Source organism: Drosophila rhopaloa, unplaced genomic scaffold (genome assembly GCF_018152115.1).
Source record: "Drosophila rhopaloa isolate 14029-0021.01 unplaced genomic scaffold, ASM1815211v1 contig_155, whole genome shotgun sequence".
NCBI classification, from domain to species: domain Eukaryota; kingdom Metazoa; phylum Arthropoda; class Insecta; order Diptera; family Drosophilidae; genus Drosophila; species Drosophila rhopaloa.
Window position 1 is genome coordinate 15,122,464 of NW_025335034.1, and position 25,690 is coordinate 15,148,153.

Below are 25,690 nucleotides of genomic sequence, written 5' to 3' on the forward strand. Positions count from 1 at the left end.
GGTCTAATTACGCCGTTTTCGAATAGCTCTTGTATTTGTTTTTCGACTTCGGGCCTAAGAGCTTCTGGGTATGGGTAGTGCCTCGAGTATATTGGACTTTCGTTTGTACTTCTTATAGTGGTTTCTACTTTGGTAGAGTATGTCAGTTTTTCGTCCCGGTCGCCAAATAAGTTTGGAAATTTTAAGCAAATAATTTTTAAATTTTCTTTTTGCGTTTTTGTTGTATGGTCTATTCGAATATCTAACTTGTTGACTTCGGGAGAAGCTTTCTGTTTTATTTTAATTTTACGTTTGTTTTTAATTGAAATTTAACCTTCCTGCATATTTATTTAAGCGTTGATTTCGCGAAGTGTATCATTTCCTATAATAGCATCGAAAGATTTTAATGAGGGTAGTAAAAAGAATTTAACAAATGTATCTTTTGAGTCAAATGGGTTGGCAATTGTGTGGTGGGTGATATGGATAGCTCCGGCTACGGAGCTTACATAAAAATATTTATTATTTTCGATTGGTTTTTTTACCAATCGCGGTTGGATATAATTTTTATTAGAGCCGGTGTCTATTAAAATTTTGATCATTACTCCATCACCGGTTTTACATTGAATGAAGAGGATTTTACTCTAAACAAGAGAGAACGCTATAGTCGGGTGCCCCGACTATCAGATACCCGTTACTCAGGTAAAGGGAGTGCGAGGGAGATGGAGATAGAAACTTTGATCACGCATAACTTTTTAACGAATGGTCCGATTTGAAAAATTTCTTCTACATTTCGATAGGTATTGATAAACACAATAAAACTGCATTTTTACTTTTCCGAAATATTTAAATTTATCGTATATAAGCGATTGTGGGCGTTAAAGGGGGCGTGGCACCTTTTTGAAACAAACTTGCGCTGCGTAGGAACTCCTAGAATCTGCATGCAAAATGCCAATCTTCTAGCTTTTATAGTTTCCGAGATCTCAGCGTTCATACGGACGGACAGACAGACGGACAGACGGACATGGCTATATCGACTCGGCTAGTGACCCTGATCAAGAATATATATACTTTATAGGGTCGGAAACGCTTCCTTCTAGCTGTTACATACTTTTACACGAATACAATATACCCTTTTACTCTACGAGTAACGGGTATAAAAATAAAGGCCAGTATATTCGGTTTCCTCTATTTCTTGTTCGAAATCTGGTCGGTATTTTCTAATGTCTGTTCTTGTTCAGTGTTTATGTGAAAATTTCTCTGTCTTTTATCTACCAGTCCGCTTGTCATTTGAGGTGGTGGTCGTTTTCCCTGCATTCCATTATTTGATCTGTTCATATAATTTATTTGTCTTGTCTGTAAACTTTTATCTATATCCATAGGTTCTGGCTTAGGCTGAGGTTTTGGAGCCAATGGACGTGGTGGTTGTATTGCTGGGTAAGCAGAATATTGTTGTCGATGTCCACTGAATTGCATTTGCTGCTGTGGAAAATAGGGTGTCGTTTTCGGGGTCTGTGGAACGTGAGCTAAATGTGGGATAAATGGTTGTCTAGCTGCGTTGAATGGTTGCTGTGCGAATTTTTTTGGTAAGGCAGGTCCTCTAGTAGGGCCTTCAAATTTTCTTGAATTGTTTTGATTATTATTGGCGTAATTGGTTGTGAAATTTTGATTTTCTAGTCTTTCGCAAAGTTGAAGTGCAGATGGAAGATCTGCCGGCTCTTTAGTACCTAGCAGTCTAGGCAAGTCGCCGTTAAGACCTCTAATAAAAGTATCAAGCGCCTTGTCTCTGTAAGATTTGGCAAAAAGGTCAATTGATTCTCTTCCCATTTCCATGCATGAAATTTTGTTCAAGATGAGTGATAAGTGAGTATAGACCTGTTGGTAGAAATCTGCTGTGGTTTGATTACCCTGTACTAGCGAAGTCATCTGATATTCTAATGTCGTATCAGCGTAGTGGGCTGTTAAACATTTGGAGATTGCTGTCCAGTTTAGTGGTGTGTTATATGATTCTAGAACTGAGTCTGCATTACCTACTATTTTGTTTCTAATAACATTTAAAATTGAATAGTACCTGGGGGATCCTTCTGTTAATAAATAAATTTTTATTATTCTCTCTACGCTCTTTCTCCAAGAGCTGAATTCTCCTGCTTGCCAGAAAATTCCCTGAGGCTTTTTACTATGTCTGGGACTCTGTCAAATTCATTCATATTATTTGCATTAGCAGTATAGGTTTGATCGAGTAGCGGCACTGAATCTGGATTTAATTTTTGATTTAGAATTCTCTCTACTATTTCTTGTATTTGGGCTTGCATATTAACTAAGTTTGCTGGGACTTGGTTTATTTCAGGGGCTTGTACCCCACTATTGGGTAGCATCGCGGGGCTGATCAGATTATTAGGATTAGCCATTGTAATAAAATATTTTTTGTTTGTGTAGGGTTGTATGTTAAATCTAAATTCTTAAAATAATAATTTTTTAGATTTAGATATGATTTGTTTTGTGTGTTTCTTTGCTTTGTTTTTGCTTTTGTTGTGGCTTTTTTGCCTTTGTTTTAGCTTTTTAGCTTTTGTTTAAAAAGATTTGTTTTAGGTATGTTTCACTTTTGTGATTTCTTATTTGGTTTGTGGTTTGTAATTAAAAGTTAGCTTACAGTAAAATAAAATACATCCTGAACCGGTCAGTTGGTAGTAGTCCTTTTTGCTCCTTGCTACTGGGGTACCTTTTCCTGACACTCCCGTCCAGTTGTCTACGGCGATCGCCTGCAGTCTGATGTAAGTGAGTCCTTTTCTTGGCGGGTCGTCCAGCAGTGTTGCCTTTCCTTTGGTGCGCCTTTTTTCCGGTGTTACCAGGGCAGCCTATGGGGTGCACTTGCAGGTGATTTTTGGAGACGCGACTTATTTTTCGGATCGGTGGAACCCGGCAGCCTATGTGGTGCTCTTACGAGTGTTCCTTTGATTCGATACCATGGATATTTCCGCGGACAGGACCCTTAAACGTTGGGCGCCAGTTAAACACGAGTGACTTCAGTATTTAAAAAAATATAAATTTTAGGACACTTGGTCCGTATTTATTTGCACAAAAATTGGAACTAAATTATGTTTAAAGAAATTGCCATATTTATACCCAATAACTTTGTCGCTGCCTCTGCCAACGTCGGAGCTTTGCCGTTGTCATCGCTGCAGCGGGAAGTGGTTCAGACGCTGCAGTCAGCACTTTTTGGGAGCTACTGACCGATGCCGGGAAGTTGCCCTTGCACTTCTACTTGCTGGTGCAATACCGGATGCGCGTGGCCAACTTTGGTTGCGACTTTGGTTGCGAACTTTGGTTGGTTCGGCATACGAACCGAAAATCTACCGGACGACAGTATTTTTCTCAAGGTGTTGTTCACAAAGTTTCTGCTCAGAAGTATGGACTTTAGCCTTGGGCGGCCAGTCCTCCACAGTCCAAAATTTCCGAAGGGTTGTGTCAATTAAGTTCAACGCTTCCTCTTGGCAGCTGAGATGTACCATTTTGTCAGCTATTCCCTACTCGCGACTTCACAACCGTGTGTATTTTTTTTGTAGCTTGGGCATTCGTCCCACCAATGCCTCGTAAGTCTCTGAGCGACTTTATCGGTCACAAAGTTTATTTGTGATCCTAAGTCGAGCAACGCTCGAGCCAATACAAACTCGCCACTTTTTGTTTGAACGCTCACAACAGCAGTTGCAAGAATGACTCCATGCAAAACATGCGAAGCGAATGGAGTCTCCTGCATGAGCGTGGGCTGAGCAGAGGGTGGCAACGCGCGATTTGTGTTTGGGAAATCTATGTGCAGCAACGTATGGTGTGAGGAATTGCACACTCTGCATCTGTTCAATTTGCATTTTCTAAAAGTGTGTTCCTTTCGAAGGCAGTTAATGCACAAGGGTGCTCATTTAGCGAAATCGAAACTTTGCTGAACTGTTAGAGCTGCGAAGGAAGCGCAGTTTCCAATTTGATGTTGAGCTGAGTGTCGTTCCTGGCAGCGACAAACGAACAACTCCTATTTCCCTTCTTATTAGGATTAGATTGGACTTGCTGAACAGTTTTGGGCTTGGAGGCCTCTTCCGGTACCATATGTTCGTAACGCCTGTTCAATGTCGTCTCACTCTGTCGATGAGGGTTCTCAAGGCTGAAGCTAACGGCTGGGTAATTTTTTGCAAATTAAAAAGTGTCGATATGTGGTCAAAAGAAATAAGGCAATCATTATCGTACACCCGCTTCAGGCTAGCAAGGTCTTTGGGATAATTTTCCGCAGTGACTTGAAATGCCCTAACTGTTCCTAAAGCGTCTCCAGCTAAACACGAAATTAAATAATTTAAATTCTCAATATCGTGTAGCGTATCATCTTTGTGAACAAATGTTTCAAAAAGGATTATAAAATTTTTAAATTCGCAGTGTTTTCCGCTAAATATTGGAAGAGCGACGCTCGGCAGGCGGCATTGAGGCGGCCGACTTGGCTACGGAGCGGATTTTTCTACAGAATTTCGTTTTGCGTTATTTAAAAATGAAATCAATAATGATTTCGTTAAAACTGATTACTCTTCCAACTCTTCGCGGAAGGCATCTTTTGGACCTCTCACTTCTATTTGGTTTTGAAGAAGTGAAGCATTTGGAATGTGCGAATTTAGGATTTCTAATCGACACTCTAGCTCAACCGGATTTACAGAGAATTTACTGTCATTAAGTTGCGATACGTTAGGTTTATACTATTCTTGTAAATATCTCGTTTATGTTTAAGCTCTTCGATACCCTAGGATGCCATTGCGTTTATATTTTATTTATTTATTTTTGGAATCGAAGACGTTTTAAATATATATATATTTTATTTTTTATTAATTCTGTGTATTTGTTTAATAATATATAAAACGACTAACAAGTAATATGCCGAACGCATGCACTGTAGGGGAGCTAAGTGCCGAAAGAATATCAAAAAAAATCTAAATTACAGTTTTTAGAATTTTGTATAAAAAACCTACGATGGTACTATGCCGAACGCACGCACTGTAGGGAAGAACACGCCAACGCCCAAGCGTACCGAAAACCAACGAACAACCGTTAAAGCAAACCAACAATTGCACTGCTGCCGAGATCGAGAACGAAAACGACAAAGATAACTCGAAATCGCGGCAGTGGTGTGCGTGCGTATGTGAACGCGGCTATCGACATAATATCGATATAAGCCTGATGCTGAAAGGCGCGGGAAAAAATTATGAAAAACGCTGATTTTTTGCCGCAAATATCTCATTTTTTAAAATTTTCACTTTTTTCCAGCTTTTTTAGCAATAAATTATATTGGTGCTCACTACGAAGAAAATGGGAGAATTAAGTTTGCACTAATTTGGGTTTTTTAATGTCCAAAGCGATTTACTTCTGCCTAAGGGGACTCCCGCCTCCATTATCGGTTTCAAAAAATCGATTTTTTTTATTTACTTATAAGTATTCAAGAATGTTCCTTTAAAATTTCAAGTGAACATTTCAAAAACTTTCGAAGATATAGCCGATTTATGAAGGAAGCCTTAAGCGACAGCGAGAGCTTCTCAAAACTTTAAACGCGTTTTTCTCGAAACAGTATTTTTACGACTGGCGTAAGAGATTACTCAAAAGATTTGTGCGTGTTCACAGAGAACGGTCGTGTTTTTGTTTTGCGCACCGAATTTTCATTTTTCTTATTGAAACCACCGGGGTTTACTTAAATCTCTTTAACGTTTCAACACCTTTAAGTGTTTTCTAACAACTTTCCGTTCGCTTCGCGAGTGCATCGTGATAAACTTGTGTTTAGTAAACAAAAAGTTTTTATCATAATTTAATTCGGTGCTGGTTCGTTGTTATTGTGTTCCATTGCCCCTCTTTTCAGTCTTTCTCTTCGTCATTGAGCGCTGTTGGAACGGCACGCACTCCAACGGTCATATCTCTCAGAGGTGTTTTATACCGGAGTTAATCGGTTAATAATCCCGCTCTCTCTCTCTCTCTTTTCGTTTCTATATCGTTTCGTGGTGCCTAACATCAAAGTTATTCGGTATTTCGCTCCCGCTCTGTCGCTCTGCTTGATCTCTCATTAAAAAGTTCTTGAGCGCTTTCGATTTTTTTGTCCGCTATAGTGCGCAGTGGTCCGTGGTCAGCGAAAATGGCTTTCTGTTCATTAAAAAATTGCAAGAAAGTTATCTCGGCTGGACAGCAAAGTATTCCCTGCCATACATGTGAATTTATCACACAAAGTGTCTTGGCTATTTTGGCCTGGTTCGTGATGCCATCGATAAGAGGACTGGCCTACGCTATTACTGCGATGAATGCATTGAATACGAGAACCAGGCAATAACTATTAGGCGGCTCACAAAAAGCAGTGTTACGGAATTAATCCGGAACTGCCGTGAAAATACGGACCTGCTCGTGGCGCTTGAATCTCAGCTCACTAGCCGCATGCTAGCTGAGCCCGATTCCCCAAAGCGCAAAAAAGTCGCGGTTGGTGGGCATTCTATGGGAGGTGCTGTGCAACCTGCTGCCCGCGATTCGACTCCAGCTTAGCTGCCAATCTTCGGCGCCACTCAAATGGTACTAAGATCGGGGGCAAAAAGTGATTCGGTATCCGAAGTGGCTGGAATCGATGTGGCTCCGCTAGGTACTTCCGCTCTGTCCGATCAAAATAAAGTAGTGGCCCCAGCACCTCATGTAGACTTAACGTCCGGATTACCGGTCGATACTGGTAGTACAGATACAAATTCTGTAGTACCAAAAAGGGTTGCATGTGTTGTACCAAAAACGGTTACTTGTGTTCGGGTGCCCCAGCTAAAACATGTATTTGTTTCACGGCTCGCCCCAGACCTCTCATCATTGGATATTACGGCTTATATTCGTAACAAAATCCAAGTTGATGATTTGAAGGTCGAATAATTTAAATTTTCTTATGCTAGGAAAGTATTATCATTTAAGATTGGTATTCCTTGTGCTCTTTTTGCATCTGTGTGTTCCACCAGTTTCTGGCCCGAGGGCATATTTGTAAAAGAGTACGAAGCTAAGAGAAAAAAGAATAGTTCAGGGGAAATTTAAAATACCATTAAAGAACCATCCCTAGCGCCCTCCACATCCTCTTCTGTCCCAAAAAACTAGAATCCTCTTTTCTTCTTTGCTATCAGACTACCAGAGGCTTACTTAGTAAGCTGACTAAATTGTATTCGGATAGTTTTTCTTTCCCATATAATATTATGGTATGTACAGAGACCTGGTTAAGGCCGGATATTCTTAGCTCCGAAATTCTCCCGGGTAAGTACACAATTTATAGGCTTGATCGTCAGTCCAGACGGGGAGGTGGAGTCCTGATTGCTGTCGACTCCACCTTTTCGACTGAATTACTAACTTTCGAAGAAGAATTTTATGACATCGAATTCCTAGGTATAAAATTATCGTTTCCCGGTAGTTTTGTATATATTACTTGTTCATATATCCCACCATCATCTGAGTTCCCTATTTACGCAAATCACCTTTCCGTTATTCAGTACATTTCCAAAAAACTGTCAGATCGAAATCAGTTAATAGTATTGGGTGATTTTAATATACCTAGTGCGACATGGTCCCCTGACGAAAACTCTAACATTTTACTTCCTTTAGCGCAGCATGACTTTATTGACGGCTTGCTTGACATTGCGCTATCCCAAGTGAACCATGTTAAGAACTCCTTAGGACGTTTACTGGACTTGTGTTTTGTTTCAAATTCAGAAGGCGTTTGCCTATCAAGAACGTCACCACTTACACAACCGGAAGATCCTTATCATCCAACTCTAGAGCTGACTGTAGACGCAAGAACAGAGCTGAATAAAAAATCCGAAAAGTCGGTTAAACGAATCCGCTGCTTCCGTAAGGCGAACTTTCATCTTTTAAATACTTTTATATCCGGCTATGACTGGTCCTAATTACATTCATGCACTAACGTGGCTAAGGCCGTTAATATCTTTTATAATGCATTGGATTCCTTCTTTTATCTATGTGTTCCGTTATACTATCCGTCAATTTCAAATAAACCTCCGTGGTTTAATAAAGAGTTGTCCCACCTAAAAAATATTAAGTCCAATCTGCCTTCTCTCTGTACCTAAGGGCTCGGTCAAATTTTATCGTGCTTAACGCCCGGAGTTATAAAAGCTATTTGACTCGTTGTAGGGTCCAATTTTTACAAGATCCAAAACAGTTTTATAATTTTGTTAACACTAAGCGTAAATCAGCCTGTTACCCTGCATCACTATCATTCGAAAACTCTACGTCAAATTCTGATCAGGCAATTGCCGATCTATTTGACCAGTTTTTCAAGACAACATATTCTGTTTCATCCCGTCCAAATCCGTCTTATTCAAATGCCATACCCAAGTCGAACTTGATTTTGTGTCCGAGGTTAAGCGAAAGCTCCCTTCTTTTGGATATCCATAAAGTTAAGCCTGTCTATTCACCGGGTCCGGACGGAGTTCCAGGCTGCGTGCTGAGGTACTGTGCTGAAACTCTGTGTAGACCGCTGTACAAATTGTTTACCTTGTCTTTAAAAACATCTCAAATTCCACTTATTTGGAAGGAGTCATTTGTCGTTCCCCTTCATAAGAAAGGAAATAAATGCAATACAAGTAATTACAGAGGCATATCAAAATTATCCGCCATCCCAAAGCTTTTCGAAAACACTATTACACCCCATTTGCAACATCTTTGTAGATCGATTATATCTCCATGTCAACATGGATTTATAAGGCGAAGATCTACGACGACAAACCTCTTAGAGCTAACGTCTTTTGTAATAAATGGCTTTAGAAAGAACATGCAGACTGACGTAGTTTACACTGATTTTAGTAAAGCGTTTGATTCAGTAAATCACTCGCTTCTTGTATTAAAGCTAGACTTATTAGGGTTTCCATGTGATCTTCTAACATGGATCTCAAGTTATCTGAGTGGTAGGACTCAACGAGTTCTCTTTAAAAACTCGATCTCTGATTTGATCCGAGTTACTTAAGGCGTCCCACAAGGAAGCCACCTTGGCCCACTTCTTTTTACTTTATTTATAAACGATCTCCCTCTAGTCTTGACAAAGTCGTGTGTCCTCATGTACGCAGATGACTTTAAGTTATGCCTGCAATATGACAAAATTTTCATCAGTTCAGACTTACAATCGGACCTAAATGCTTTTCAACATGGTGTTGTAAAAATCTTTTGGATTTAAATAGCGCTAAGTACAAAGTAATGACATTTTTTCGGGTGAACCCACAATATGCCACTTTTACGCTGGGTATTTGTCCGTATACGCTGGGTGGTTGCGCGTTGTCTAGAATTACGCATGTTGATGACCTTGGCGTCCGCCTTGACCCTAAACTTAAGTTTTGTGACCATATTACTTCTATGGTCCTCAGTCCTCAGTAACTTTTTATTATTTGCTCTACGGGGCCTTAACTGGAATGCAAGCCTTATTTTACCATCCTACTCTAGTAGACTTCTCCTAATTAATATACCATCCTTAGTAAACCGTAGAACGATGCTTGGAACAACTTTTATCTATAAACTTATTCACGGGGATGTGGAGAGTCCCGAGTTACTGGGTCGCATAAGCTTCTCCGTGCCCAATAGAATTACCAGGAACTATGTTCCTCTTTGTAGATCTAACTTTGATATGCATGAACCGTTTAGAGTACTGTGTAACGACTATAAAGACTATACCACATTATTTCTACTACCGACTCTTTGCCAAGCCTAAAATCATTAATTTTATCTTACCTAGCACAAAATTAGTATTAGTATTAGTCTCGTACGTATTTCTAATCTTGTCTGTCCGCTTCTGCATTGTGCTTTTAACTTCTAGGCTTCTATTAGGCTCCGCGCGTAACAAGCACTGCTTGGTGTCGTAAGGGCCACTTGTTTGCGCTGATAATAGTGCATCAACGTCCGAAAAAAAAATAAAACTATTTATCCAATTGGTTCCAAATTTTAATACGATTTTCTATGCATATATAGCTATAGCATGAACTAGGATAGTGAAGATCTTCTTTACTTTTTACCTTGATTTGTGGCTGAAAAGAAGGCGATTTAAAAACAAAAAATGTTCAAAGGTCCGCCATTTTGTAAATTTTTCTCCGAATTCATGCTATAGCCATACATATACTCTTCCTAATCCCGTTGGAATTTTTGGTTTCAGATGTTCCAGTGAGCTTATATCCACTACGCCGACGAAAATAAAAAAAAAATTATGTTTAATTTTTTTCTTATTATTTAAGTCTTCAATTAAATGGATGCAAAGTTGCAAGCCTAAAAAATAATATATGTTCATTTTCCAGCCCATTGAAAATCGTCAAAATTTGATATCGAGAATGGGGGGTCCCCTTAATTTGAAATATTTATATATGTATGTATATATGTATGTCAGAATTAAAATTGTTAGTACATGCAAATTATTATTTTCTTGGTTAGAATGCTCACCATCTACCGATTCTTAACGAATGCAAAAAGCTGAAAAATGGGCCAAACACAATTAAAAAAACGCCACAGATTAACTTTAAACTTTTACCAATTAAAAAAACGCCACAGATTAACTTTCAACTTTTAGCACTCTATATCTGCTAGACCAATTCGGGGCTTGAAACTTCCTTTGGGTCCATCTCAGCGTAACAGCAGCAACAGCAACAGAGGGGTCGGCAGAAACTTCCAACGTAGTTCCAAAAAAGAGTTAGTTGCCGTACCGACGCGACTTTATTGTTTTTTGGTGTAAATTAGTTTGCACAATCGCGAACACTCACCATGAAAAGTTAAATACTATTTTGTATTAACAAAAACGCCGCTTTGATTGGAGAAGCGACAAATTTTTATTTGCGAAAACTAGCGACGACGAAATGGAGTGTGGTGATGATCGGATTCGATTTAACACTGGTATTTTAATTTCAATAATCATCTCTTGGAGCGAGAGACGGGGCGAATTCGCAAGAGCGAATGAAAGCTTTATTAGCTCCCGCTTTCGCCTTAAAACTAGAGATGCCAATGGGTCTAAAAACTGCATCGGCAGTATTTCAGAGGTTTGTAAACAAGATTTTTGAAGATCTGATTAGAGACAACAAAGTAATTGTATACATGGACGACATAATGATCGCCAGCAAGGATACCGAAGAACATTTACAGGTTTAAAAAAAAGTGTTTCTCAGATTAGTTCAAACAAATTAGAATTACGTATGGATAAATGCGTGTTCCTTCAGACTAATATTAAATATTTAGGATTTATCATAAACGAAGAGGGTATCAGAGCTGACGACAAGGGGATATAAGCCATAAAACATTTTCCAACACCAGACAAAACAAAGATTAAAGTTTTCTTCAAAGTTTTCTTGGCTTGTGTTCATATTTCCGTAGATTCATAAAGGATTTTTCAACATTAGCCAAAAAATTATATAATCTTCTCAGAAAAGATGAAAAATTTAAGATTGGCGAAAAGGAAATTAACTGTTTTTTAAGTCTTTAAGATAAGCTAGTGCAGGCACCGATTTTGGCAATTTACAATTACAAAGACGATGTGGAACTACACTGTGATGCCAGTGCTCTTGGTTTTGGTGCTGTTTTGTGCGAAAAGAAAGAAGACGGAAAATTGCACCCCATCTTATTAGAGGTGGAGAAAAATCGATGTTAACATCGATGTAATCGATGTTTTCAAAACATCGGTAACATCGATGTTTGGCAAGCCATCTCTAACTGCGCATCTGAGGAAGAAAACGTGTAATTGTAAGTAAATTTGTATTCATTTATTTTTTATAAATTACTCATATTTTGTTTTATATTAGTGTTCTGTTGGTGGTGCTGGATGAAGTTGTGGAGTGGACGGTCATGGACAGATACCTGAAACGTAAGTAATGTTAATATAAAAGCTGGTGAAATATGTGTGCATCTACAAATGTACATATACATACATACATACATATGTATGTATGTACGCCTGCTTGCATGCAACCGCATGACATGTACATTTGATATATGATATGTATATAATATTTTATATGATATTTATATGAAAATATTACTTTTTTAGGAACATCAAATTCAGAGGAGAATGTGGAGGAGCCAGCTCAAAAAAAGAAGCGTGAAGCTTCCATTGCGTGGGATCATTTCAACAAAACGGCTGAGAAAACACACGGTGTGTGTAAGTATTGTGGGAAAGCGATACGCACATTGGGAAACACAACAAACTTGCTCAACCACCTGAATCACGTCCACCCAGAACGCATAAAAAATATCAAGGGCAAAAATCCTACAACCGCGTTGGATGTGTTTGCGGGAAGGGCCACGGTTTTTTATACAAATGATTCGGCGAGGAAACGCAAACTTGACGAGATGGTACTGAATATGATAGCTGTCGACGTTCAGCCATTCAGTTGTGTCGAGGATGAAGGTTTTAGTGCCCTTCTTAAAAAGATGGATCCTCGATACAAATTGCCAAGTAGAACATACTTGCGGGATGTTTATTTGCCAAGAGAGTACGAAAAATGCATAGAAACGCTGAGAGGAATTCTAAACAGTGTTGATCATCTGGCACTAACAACTGATTTGTGGACATCTCGAGCCAACGAGGGCTACATAACCATTACATGCCATTTCATATCCAATAATTTCAAATTGGAATCGGCAATTTTATCAACACAACATCTTCTAACGCCAACAAATCACACCGCTGCAAATATAGCAAAAACGATAAAATCGGTGCTAGATGACTGGGCGATAGCGCAAAAAGTTGTATGTCTTGTGTCTGATAACGACGCTTCCATGAAAAAGGCGTGCGTTTCATTAAAATACAAACACTTGCCGTGTGTGGCCCACACTATTAACCTGCTGGTCCAGGACATATTAAAACAGCCAATATTAGAGGAAATTATAAGCAAATGCAAGACTGTTGTATCGTTTTTTAAAAGAAGCTCGACTGCGTATGCAAAATTCAAAGCAGCACAAAAAACAGAAACTCCATATGGCCTGGTTCAAGAAATGCCGACGCGCTGGAATAGCGCATACGAAATGATCAAGCGAGTAATTCTGACAAACGAATATATTAGTGTAGTATTGGCTGTATCTCACAATGCCCCTTCACCGTTGTCTGCCGAAGAAATTGACGTTTTAAAAGAGATTTCGATATTGCTTGCTCCATGCGCGGATGCAACCTTGTCGGTTTCGACGAACACCAATGTCTCAATTTCGTTGATCATTCCTGTAATTTGTGAACTTTTCCACAAAGTTAATGGATTCGATTTCAAAACAATTGAAGGAATCGCTGCCGCAGATTACATGAAGATTCGTCTAAGGGAAAGATTGTTTGCATATGAAACTAGAACGATTCCTCGTATCGCAACAATTCTCGATCCGCGATTCAAGAAGCAAGGGTTCCTTGCCCAATCGAACTCGGAGGAAGCGGCCAAGGCTTTGCAGGAAGAGCTGAACTCCGTTATGACAACAACTCCACGACCGCAGCCAGCACCACCAACAGAGGAACCTTATATGATCTTATATTTATCCAAACGCACATCCGTTGCAGAATCAAAATATCACAGCTTCGAGCTGGAGACAATAGCCTTTATTTACGCATTGCGCAGATTTCGGATATATTTGTATGGACAACGATTTAAGATTATTACTGATTGCAATTCTCTCACTTTGACGCTAGGTGGGCGTTAGAACTCCAAAATTATGATTACGAGCTGAAACATAGATAAGGTAATAAGATTTATGTAACATGTTGACGCTCTTAGTAGATGCACGAATATTTTGATAGTAGAATCAAATACGTTTGAGGATAATTTAATAATCTGCAGAAACAACCTAGACTTCGAAGAGTAAAGACGTGCTATAGGCAAATCCACGCAAGTGTTATCGGCAATGATTATCTACCAATTTTTTCAAAACAAATAAGACCACAAAGCAAACTCGCCAACTAAAGCAAAAACAATTTCTGCATCTGAACAGTTACAAGAGTGCAAGTCCATCGGGCAGCAGCCCAACAACAACAACCATGACACGACTACCAGACATAAACCAAACCACACCGCGAGAAAAAACACCTTACTATACACCCAAATTCATCTTCATTTAAAGAAAAAACAAAAATGCATCCATTGAAAAAGTTCATCATCAAAAAAGATATTGACTTTACATGCTGCGGGGAAGTAACGTCAGTTTCAAAGACCAAAGCAGGTACTCTTTTTGTCCAAAACAAAGACCTACTCCAAGCTCAATAGCTAATGAAACTCACTGAATTCCACGACTTTGAAGTTGAAACATCAGAACACAAAACACCTAACTATTCAAAAGCAGTCATCTATTCCAATGACTTCCGATACATAAGCAAATTCTCAATGAACTCAAGGCGCAAAACGTCACCGAAGTAGATAAAACACTCAGAAAGAAAGATAATAATCTTGAAGAAACCGGACTCATCATTCTCACCTTCGCCACCACCACCTTACCCGAAACCATAAATATTGGATATGAACGTGTCAAAATTCGATCACACATTCCTCGATCTCTTTAAAGCCGAAACTGCAAAAAATGTAATCACAAACGCCTGCAATAACGGCAAAACTTGCTCTATCTGCTCTGAAGTTCACTCCCCCGACGACGAAGATTGCACCAAGCCTAAATTCTGCATCAACTGCAAACACCTCGACACCTATTAAAACAATAGAAAATGTTGATTTCAAAAGCGCCACAATAATCTACATTCAGCGTCACTTCCAGAGTTCCACTCCTTACTCCCAAATGGCATCACAAGCTCCTTCAAATTCTAACGCCCCAGTTCTGGATAAATCGGACACTCATGAGATCACGACCTACGACGACATCATACAACCTACCCCACAAACTCCAAGCGAGGACAACATCGAAATGCATATAACAGAATCTAACACAACCAGTAAGAACACTCTAATATCGGACTGCACTCTCAGAAGCCACAACAAAGAAAAAACCAACCCTCTGGCTATACGAAAATCGAAAACAGTGAATACAAACCAACTAAAACACTCAAAGTAACCCAAACAACACTGCAAAGGAACGATATTAATTAATCACTCAAACTAGTACTAAGTAATACACCTCTCTTTACATTTAATGCTTTAAATCCATGGATATAGAAATAGCAACATCGAACTCGAAACCCTGATCAAGACCATTAACCCCCTAATTCTTGCCCTACAAGAAACACACATAACTTTAACATTCTACGCATTCCTATTAACTACACACACGCCACTGATGTAAATGTGGTCGCACTTGCCCTCCCAACCTGTGATCATCTTCCTCTAGCGTTTGCTGATGATCCCTTTCATCCTACCACCGCGTAGACATCAGCTGAGTTCAGATAGTTTAGTTTAGTTGGTTTTCATTATTCAAATTCAACACAATTTAATATTCAGTCTAAATCTTGGGTTTAACATTATAAAATAATTCTAATGAATATAAGCAATGATATGGTATGGTATAATATGGTAGAGTAAGTAAATAAATTTGTGACAAAATAAATGTAAGAATATAATTTTTAGAACGCTCCAAGCGTGGTGACTTATTTTTATAAAAATTTTGTGCACTTTCTTTCTAAATTATTTTTATTTATTTTTTGTTTTATTTAAATACTTCATTAATTTTCTGTTATAATGGCGTTCTCACAACTCTTGGCAAATTTCTTATCAAAATTCAATGTACAAATTTCTTCTTTCATTATGTAAATAGGACAGGTAAACATAAGTAAAGCTTGCGCAATATAACTCACAAATTTGATCCAGATCGAGCGACGAAAGATCGATCTCCCCATGGCTGAAAGCTGAAAGAAATAATTAAAGGTCGCATAGGGAGCTTTGTTTGCTACTCGAAAACCATAAAACAATAAAAAAAAATGTAATTGGCCAAACGCTGTGTAGAATGCAACTTAATGCAAAAAGAGCATTGTTATTGTTTGGTCAGAGCTTTAGGCTTAACAGCGCGCATATGCATACACTGGAAAAATTTAGGTTAGATAAACAGGAAATATAATATAAGCATATTTTAGGAACTTCAAACTAATTTAAATTAATTGATTCTTGAAATGATCATCACTAAAATAAAATTATATCTACAAAAAAAATTTATTTGCGAACAGGAACATGCTGCTCCTCAGTGGAGGCTCAGAATTTTGTCTTGGCAGGTTATACAACAAGGGCAAAAGAAATAAGAATAAAATTTTCATAGACTCTCTCCATATTTAAAAACGTGTGGATTTTCCATGTGAGAAGGGTTCGATCGCGAGCATCGTGGTGATATATATAACGGCTGCAGGTTGGCGACGGTCTTGGGGATTAAATTTCCTCCGATATTTTCTTGCAGCAACGGGTTAATGCCGGCGACTTGTTTAGGAGCGTTGATTTAGCTAGCTACATAAGTTCTCTGCTCTCCCCTTGCCCGAGGCTTAGGTGCACAACCTACTAAAAAGCACTGTGGTTAGGTTTGGCCGATTCGCACTATTCACTCATTTACATACCTCCGGATCCTGCCCCTCGAAAGCCTGATTTACTCCCAGAATTCTCAGCCACTTTCAGCAGTCATGAGATCTTAAGCCGGACACGAAGCTATCCCGTGATCCGACTTTTCCAAAATTTGTCCCTGTAGAAAAATTAGGCTAACCACGCGGGTTCACTTTGAATCCCCTTATAACTCACTTTTCTCTGCAAACAACACCTTCCTGCAAGCACCACCGAAAATACCCCTGGCCTGGGGAATTCGACGCGGTGGCACTACTAGCCAAGTTTTCAGCACCAATTTGATTTAAATTTTCACTTTAGCTTCCCGCACAGAGGTTATATTTCACCGTGCCAACGGACACGGACCGGACTGTCGGTTTCGGATGCGCACAAAGTAAAAAGGTCGTCCCAATTGGAATTCGAGCTTTTATCTGTTCGGCTGCAGAGAAAATTCTCCAGGAACGTGGTGCCTAAATTTTTGCGTTTATCCCAATCAGAGCTCAACCGATAGGTCCGACTGGCAACGCTAACGTGGTTGACAACGCTAACGTGGTCGACAACGCTACCGTAATGGCAACGCTAACACAGTGGCAACGTTGGTGCGATCGTGAACAGGTGATAACGCTGGTGCGATCGTGATCAGGTGGCGACGCCTAGTTAAAACTGGCACCAAACCTAGATACTTGCGATCTGGCTACTCGGAACGCCCGCTGTAACGGCTGCAGTAATTTAACAGCTATTTAAACTAACAAAATTTATATTTCTTCGCATGAATTTTATTTTGGGTTCATGTTTTAAAGTCCCTTCAGGGCCCTGCTACACATTTCCCATTGATCTCTCTTGACTTCAACAAGGCCTTTGATAAAATAGGTATCCACTTAGTAATAAAAACCAGCTGAAGGAATGGAAAATAGGAAAACGCATATTAAATTACGTGATTTCGGATATATTTGTATGGAAAACGATTTAAGATTATTACTGATTGCAATTCTCTCACTTTGACGCTAGGTGGGCGTTAGAACTCCAAAATTATGATTACGAGCTGATACATAGATAAGGTAATAAGATTTATGTTACATGTTGACGCTCTTAGTAGATGCACGAATATTTTGATAGTAGAATCAAATACGTTTGAGGATAATTTAATAATCTGCAGAAACAACCTAGACTTCGAAGAGTAAAGACGTGCTATAGGCAAATCCACGCTAGTGTTATCGGCAATGATTATCTACCAATTTTTTCAAAACAAATAAGACCACAAAGCTAACTCGCCAACTAAAGAAAAACAATTTCTGCATCTGAACAGTTACAAGAGTGCAAGTGCATCGGGCAGCAGCCCAACAACAACAACCATGACACGACCACCAGACATAAATCAAATCAAAAACACCTTACTATACACCCAAATTCATCTTCATTTAAAGAAAAAACAACAAGAAAGGAAAACTAACTTCGGACGCAGCCGAAGTTGATATACCCTTGCAGAATATTCTGTAAATTATATTCTTCAAAATTATTCATTTGATGCATTCTTAATACTCATAAAAAGTCCCAACTTCCTAATTTTAAAAACACCAAAGTTATGGCATTTCCAAACGTTCAGTTATATGGCAGCTATAAGATATAGTCGGCCGATCCTTATGGAATTTGGTATGTCGGATTGATTGGTCAAAAATAAAAACCCATACAAAATCCCAACTTCTTGACTTTACAAACACCAAAGTTATGGCACTTCCGATAAATCAGTTATATGGCGGCTATAGGATATAGTCGTCCGATCCTTATGAAATTCGGTAGGTCGGATTAATTGGCCAAAAATAAAGCTCATAGGAAATCCCAACTTCCTAACTTTAAAAACACCATAGTTATGGCTTTTCCGATCGTTCAGTTGTATGGCAGCTATATAATATAGTCGCCCGTTCCGTCTCGTTCCGACTTATATACTACCTGCAATAGAAAGACAACTTTTGGGAAAGTTTCAAGCAGATAACTTTAAAACTGAGGGACCAGTTTGCGTAGAAACGGGCGGACGGACGGAAAGACGGACAGACGGACATGGCTAGATCTCCTGGTGATGCTGATCAAAATTATATATACACTATAGGGTCGGAAATGTTTCCTTTACTGCGTTGCAAACTTTTGACTGAAATTATAATACCCTCTGCAAGGGTATAAAAATGCATCCATTGAAAAAGTTCATCATCAAAAAAGATATTGACTATACATGCTGCGGGGAAGTAACGTCAGTTTCAAAGACCAAAGCAGGTACTCTTCTTGTCCAAAACAAAGACCGACTCCAAGCTCAATGGCTAATGAAACTCACTAAATTCCACGACTTTGAAGTTGAAACATCAGAACACAAAACACCTAACTATTCAAAAGTAGTCATCTATTCCAATGACCTCCGATACATAAGCAAATTCTCAATGAACTCAAGGCGCAAAACGTCACCGAAGTAGATAAAACACTCAGAAAGAAAGATAATAATCTTGAAGAAACCGGACTCATCATTCTCACCTTCGCCACCACCACCTTTCCCGAAACCATAAATATTGGATATGAACGTGTCAAAATTCGATCACACATTCCTCGATCTCTTTAAAGCCGAAACTGCAAAAAATGTAATCACCCCATCAAGGCCTGCAATAACGGCAAAACTTGCTCTATCTGCTCTGAAGTTTACTCCCCCGACGACGAATATTGCACCAAGCCTAAATTCTGCATCAACTGCAAACACCTCGACAACCCTTATCATAGCCCATTGGACAAGAATAATGGCTATTAAAACAATAGAAAATGTTGATTTCAAAAGCGTCACAATAATCTACATTCAGCGTCACTTCCACAGTTCCACTCCTTACTCCCAAGTTGCATCACAAGCTCCTTCAAATTCTGACGCCCCAGTTCTGGATAAATCGGACACTCATGAGATCACGACCTACGACGACATCATACAACCTACCCCACAAACTCCAAGCGAGGACAACATCGAAATGGATATAACAGAATCTAACAGAACCAGTAAGAACACTCTAATCGAAAATCGAAAACAGTAAATACAAACCAACTAAAACGCTCAAAGTAACCCAAACAACACTGCAAAGGAACGATATTAATTAATCAATGCTGCGCCAACTCTTACAGGGGCGCAGCACTCCTGATACATAACTAGAGGCTCAATAGATAAAAAACTTAAACTAAACATAATATCAGCCTACTTTTCACCAACTAAGTCCTTTAACAGAAGTAACTTAAAAAACGTCCTTAGCTTCGACAACACACCCACTTTAGTCCTCGGAGACTTTAATAGTTGGCACCCCTACTGGGGCTCTCCTAGCTCTAATACCATAGGCAATATTATTGCCAAATTCCTAGACCGTTCAGATTTCATTTTATTAAACGACAAAAGCCCCACCCACTTCTCCACTCACAACTCTTTCACACATATAGACTTATCCTTTTCTTCATTCACTATAGGCCCAGAATTTCTCTGGGAAACAATAGACGACCTCTACGGAAGTGATCACCTTCCTATCTTAATCTCAATGAACCTTAATACCTCCCCCTCACCCTACACCTCCAAACCCTCCTTTAACTTAAAGAAAGCAAAGTAGACAGTCTACTCTTAGTAGACCACAAAGCAACAAGATCCCTTTCCCTCAAGAAATATTTGTAACGTCCAACGAGGTTTGGGATGCTTTGGACCCGTCCTTGCTGGGGCACGCGTTATGTTCCGGCTCTTGCTCGTCGGCTTTGGGGGTGGAGGTCTTGCTTCGGACGGATCATGCTAGTTACACATTAATAATACTAAGTCGAGAAAATTTGCGTGCTAGCGACAATAAAATGCAAGAAATAACCGGTAGAATTTGATAGATATTCAAAAGTTAAAAGAATAGCGAAGAAAGTATTGAAGCTGCGAGAGAAAGTAAACAAGGCGAAGCCACTGTTGTAATTGTGGTCGCACTTTGCCCTCCCAACCTGTGATCTTCTTCCTCTAGCGTTTGCTGATGATCCCTTTCATCCTACCACCGCGTAGACATCAGCTGAGTTCAGATAGTTTAGTTTAGTTGGTTTTCATTATTCAAATTCAACACAATTTAATATTCAGTCTAAATCTAGGGTTTAACATTATAAAATAATTCTAATGAATATAAGCAATGATAGGGTATGGTATAATATGGTAGAGTAAGTAAATAAATTTGTGACAAAATAAATGTAAGAATATAATTTTTAGAACGCTCCAAGCGTGGTGACTTACTATACCCGTTACTCGTAGAGTAAAAGGGTATATTGTATTCGTGCAAAAGTATGTAACAGCTAGAAGGAAGCGTTTCCGACCCTATAAAGTATATATATTCTTGATCAGGGTCACTAGCCGAGTCGATATAGCCATGTCCATCTGTCCGTCCGTATGAACGCTGAGATCTCGGAAACTATAAAAGCTAGAAGATTGGCATTTTGCTTGCAGATTCTAGGAGTTCCTACGCAGCGTAAGTTTGTTTCAAAAAGGTGCCAGGCCCCCTTTAACGCCCACAATCGCTTAAATACGATTTTAAAAATTTAAATATTTCGGAAAAGTAAAAATGCAGTTTTATTGTGTTTATCAATACCTATCGAAATTTTTCAAATCGGACCATTATTAATTAATTATTTTTTTTATTAATTTTTTTTTTTTTTTTTTGTTTTATTTAAATACTTCATTAATTTTCTGTTTTAATGGCGTTCTCACAACTCTTGGCAAATTCTCATTAAAATTCAATGTACAAATTTCTTCTTTCATTATGTAAATAGGACAGGTAAACATAAGTAAAGCTTGCGCAATATAACTCACAAATTTGATCCAGATCGAGCGACGAAAGATCGATCTCCCCATGGCTGAAAGCTGAAAGAAATATTTAAAGGTCGCATAGGGAGCTTTGTTTGCTACTCGAAAACCATAAAACAATAAAAAAAATGTAATTGGCCAAACGCTGTGTAGAATGCAACTTAATGCAAAAAGAGCATTGTTATTGTTTGGTCAGAGCTTTAGGCTTAACAGCGCGCATATGCATACACTGGAAAAATTTAGGTTAGATAAACAGGAAATATTATATAAGCATATTTTAGGAACTTCAAACTAATTTAAATTAATTGATTCTAGAAATGATCATCACTAAAATAAAATTATATCTACAAAAAAAAATTTATTTGCGAACAGGAACATGCTGCTCCTCAGTGGAGGCTCAGAATTTGGTCTTGGCAGGTTATACAACAAGGGCGAAAGAAATAAGAATAAAATTTTCATAGACTCTCTCCATATTTAAAAACGTGTGGATTTTCCATGTGAGAAGGGTTCGATCGCGAGCATCGTGGTGATATATATAACGGCTGCAGGTTGGCGACGGTCTTGGGGATTAAATTTCCTCCGATATTTTCTTGCAGCAACGGGTTAATGCCGGCGACTGGTTTAGGAGCGTTGATTTAGCTAGCTACATAAGTTCTCTTCTCTCCCCTTGCCCGAGGCTTAGGTGCACAACCTCCTAAAAAGCACTGTGGTTAGGTTTGGCCCATCCGCACTATTCACTCATTTACATACCTCCGGATCCTGCCCCTCGAAAGCCTGATTTACTCCCAGAATTCTCAGCCACTTTCAGCAGTCATGAGATCTTAAGCCGGACACGAAGCTATCCCGTGATCCGACTTTTCCAAAATTTGTCCCTGTAGAAAAATTAGGCTAACCACGCGGGTTCACTTTGAATCCCCTTATAACTCACTTTTCTCTGCAAACAACACCTTCCTGCAAGCACCACCGAAAATACCCTTGGCCTGGGGAATTCGACGCGGTGGCACTACTAGCCAAGTTTTCAGCACCAATTTGATTTAAATTTTCACTTTAGCTACCCGCACAGAGGTTATATTTCACCGTGCCAACGGACACGGACCGGACTGTCGGTTTCGGATGCGCACAAAGTAAAAAGGTCGTCCCAATTGGAATTCGAGCTTTTATCTGTTCGGCTGCAGAGAAAATTCTCCAGGAACGTGGTGCCTAAATTTTTGCGTTTATCCCAATCAGAGCTCAACCGATAGGTCCGACTGGCAACGCTAACGTGGTTGACAACGCTAACGTGGTCGGCAACGCTACCGTAATGGCAACGCTAACACAGTGGCAACGTTGGTGCGATCGTGAACAGGTGATAACGCTGGTGCGATCGTGATCAGGTGGCGACGCCTAGTTAAAACTGGCACCAAACCTAGATACTTGCGATCTGGCTACTCGGAACGACCGCAGTAACGGCTGCAGTAATTTAACAGCTATTTAAACTAACAAATTTATATTTCTTCGCATGAATTTTATTTTGGGTTCATGTTTTAAAGTCCCTTCAGGGCCCTGCTACACATTTCCCATTGATCTCTCTTGACTTCAACAAGGCCTTTGATAAAATAGCATCCACTTAGTAATTAACCAGCTGAAGGAATGGAAAATAGGAAAACGCATATTAAATTACGTCCTTAACTTTATATCAAACAGAAAAATAATCATTAAGTCCGGCAACAACCTTTCAAGCTTTTTCCCACTCAACAATGGCATCCAATCTCCAGTCTCCAATCTCAGTAATTATTTTTCTCATATAAGGTATAACACACTCTCTCATATTATCTCCTTACACAAAGAAATAAAACTAACAGCATACGCCGATGACTTCCATCTTATAAACAAAAAAACCCCAATACCAACCTCCAAATCCTGCTTTCTCAAATAGACGACTGGTGTACGTACTCTGGATCAATTCTATCAAAAGAAAAATGCCAAGTCCTTTACAATTGCAGAAAACATAACTTCCCAGTACCAACTCCCTCAGAATACTAGGACTTACTATTAACAACAAATACACCTGGAGCGCCCATATTTCAAAAGTAAAAACAGAACTATCAAAAACTCTAAATATTATTAAACATCTCTCTTCCCTTAAATATAACAGAAACACAACCACTCTTATCAATACTATTAAATCTATCCTCATTTCATAAATCGATCTTTGCCAGCCAATTTACGGATATTCTCCCAAATCTAAATTAAACTGATTAACAGTAAACAACAATAAATGCAGCTCTTAGATCAGCCTTAGGAGCCTATCGAACCACACCAGTAAAAAACTTACTACTAGAAACACAATACATTGAACAAAAACGAAACTTCCTTACTGCCAAATTAGGCAAAAATATCCTTTGCGCCCACGGCACCCATATAACAAAACTAATAAAGCCACACAAAAGAAAATACAGATCCCCCACTACCATAGACAGGATAATCAAATCATGCAACCAACTATCCCTCCCCGTATCTCCTATCCGATTCTTTAATGTAAAAAATGTAATATGACTACCATACATAAAGCTATCGATACTAGTCTGTCATCTCATAATAAACAAAATACCCCTACAACAACTTGCCAACAACTTTTCAGGTCCTTACAATCCCCATTAGTTAAAATTAAGTTTTTTTAGGAGAACGGCCCTAGCTTTTGTTGCTGGGTGGTGAGATTTCTTCGCCTGAGTCGTGAATGGCTAGTGTTCCAGTTTAAAGACCGCGCAAGCCTATTTGGATGAGCCTATAGCTTGATCGTATACTTTGCTTTTACGTTGTCGATTTCGTCTTTAACAGATCTCACATTTAAATCTCTGTGAATGTTTTCATTCCGTAAGTACCACTGTGCACCAGTTATAGTTCTCAGTATCTTTGATTGAGCTCGCTGTATTACTTCTAGGTTGCTAACGCATGCGTTTCCCCATAGCTCGGAGCCATATTTCCAAATTGGCTTGAGGACTGCATTGTACAGAAGAACCTTGTACTTCAATTTCAGCGGAGAACGGGCATTTATTGACCAATGAAGACTTCTTGCTTTTAATTTAAGTTGTGTTGTTTTAGCTTCGATGTGCTTTCGTCATATAAGCCGTCTATCAAGGTGGACTCCAAGATATGTTACTTCAGTTGTTTGTGGAATATGAATGTTGTACAGATATAGTGGGTCGCATGTTTGTCTGTTTAGGGTAAAGGTTACGTGTTTACTCTCTTGCTCGTTAACCTTTATGCGCCAATCTGCTAGCCATTTCTGTAGAAGCCTGATATGAGTTATTAACTGTTGCGTTGCTCTTATGGAGCACTTAGATCGACTTAGAATGGTAGTATTATCAGTAAATGTCGAGCTTTTAAGACTGGTTGTCGGAAGGTCTGCTGTGTAAATTATATACCAAGCACGCTAAACTTCTATGCTCAAGATATGACTCCAGTATTTTTTGGGTGTACTGTGGAAGCAAATTATAAATTATAAATTAAGCCGTCCAGCCAAACGCGGTTGAAGGCCAGGGCGACATCCAGAAAGACTGCGGAACAATACTCTCGATTTTCAAATGTATTTCGTATCTCGGAGGTTATTCGGTGTACTTGTTTAACGGTTGCGTGTTTCTTGCGAAAACCAAATTGGTGGTTTGGAATGGCATTATGGGACTGTAGGTGTTGCTTTATACGATTCAGGAGCAACTTTTCAAATATCTGATTGGCCTATATGATAAAGACTGGGACTTGCCCTTTCCGGCTTTGTGGATCATAGTGATGACAGACTTTTTTCATTGTTGTGGATAATAGCCCAATATGATCATGCTGTTGAATATTGTGGTGAGAAGTTTTACTGCACAGTTCGGCAATTCTATAATCATTTTAGGGGAGACTAAATCGTGTCCTTTATTTTTTTCTTGAGCCCTTATCATTTTTATCACTTCTCTTGATTGGAATAAGACTCACTTTCGATTGGTGGACACATACCTGATTTAGCTTTCCGCAGTGGATATCGTTTGCTTTTTGGGGAGAGATGCTGCAAATAGGATAATTGAGATCGATTAGATTCATCCTCTAAAGCTGTGCGTAGAAGATAGTTTGTTGTTTTATGCCGCTCCCTCGAGGGCAAAATCAATCAAGTCAGGCTTCTTATTAGGATCTGTTGGCCAATATGTAGGCTTACCAGGAGAGATAAGACCGAGCTTGTTTCTTGGTGTTATTATAGCGTTGTACAGCTGTCTTCCTTTGGGGTTGGTGAGTCGAGAGCCCTAGTGGGTGTGTTTTGCATTGTAACCACCAGCCGCTAAAAAACGGTCACCTAATAGGTCAAGAACTTTACAAATTCATCTTCGAAAATGGAAAAGCGTGGAGGGCAGTATACAGCGGATAAGTTTAAGAAACCGCTTCTGGT

General features: G+C 39.2%; 2 protein-coding genes across 2 annotated transcripts in view; one reads left to right on the forward strand and one right to left on the reverse strand.

Annotated features, from left to right (window-relative positions):
• Window positions 1-25,690, reverse strand: part of LOC123037210 (proton-associated sugar transporter A-like) — a 153,451-nt gene that overhangs the window by 84,274 nt on the left and 43,487 nt on the right. The gene's annotated exons all lie outside the window — the stretch shown is intronic.
• On the forward strand, window positions 11,700-15,321 carry LOC108052102 (E3 SUMO-protein ligase ZBED1-like). Its single transcript, XM_044456954.1, has 3 exons — window positions 11,700-11,718; window positions 11,778-11,839; window positions 12,023-15,321. The coding sequence occupies exons 2-3, from the start codon at window positions 11,821-11,823 to the stop codon at window positions 13,651-13,653; spliced, it is 1,650 nt and encodes a 549-aa protein (XP_044312889.1). The 5' UTR covers window positions 11,700-11,718; window positions 11,778-11,820; the 3' UTR covers window positions 13,654-15,321.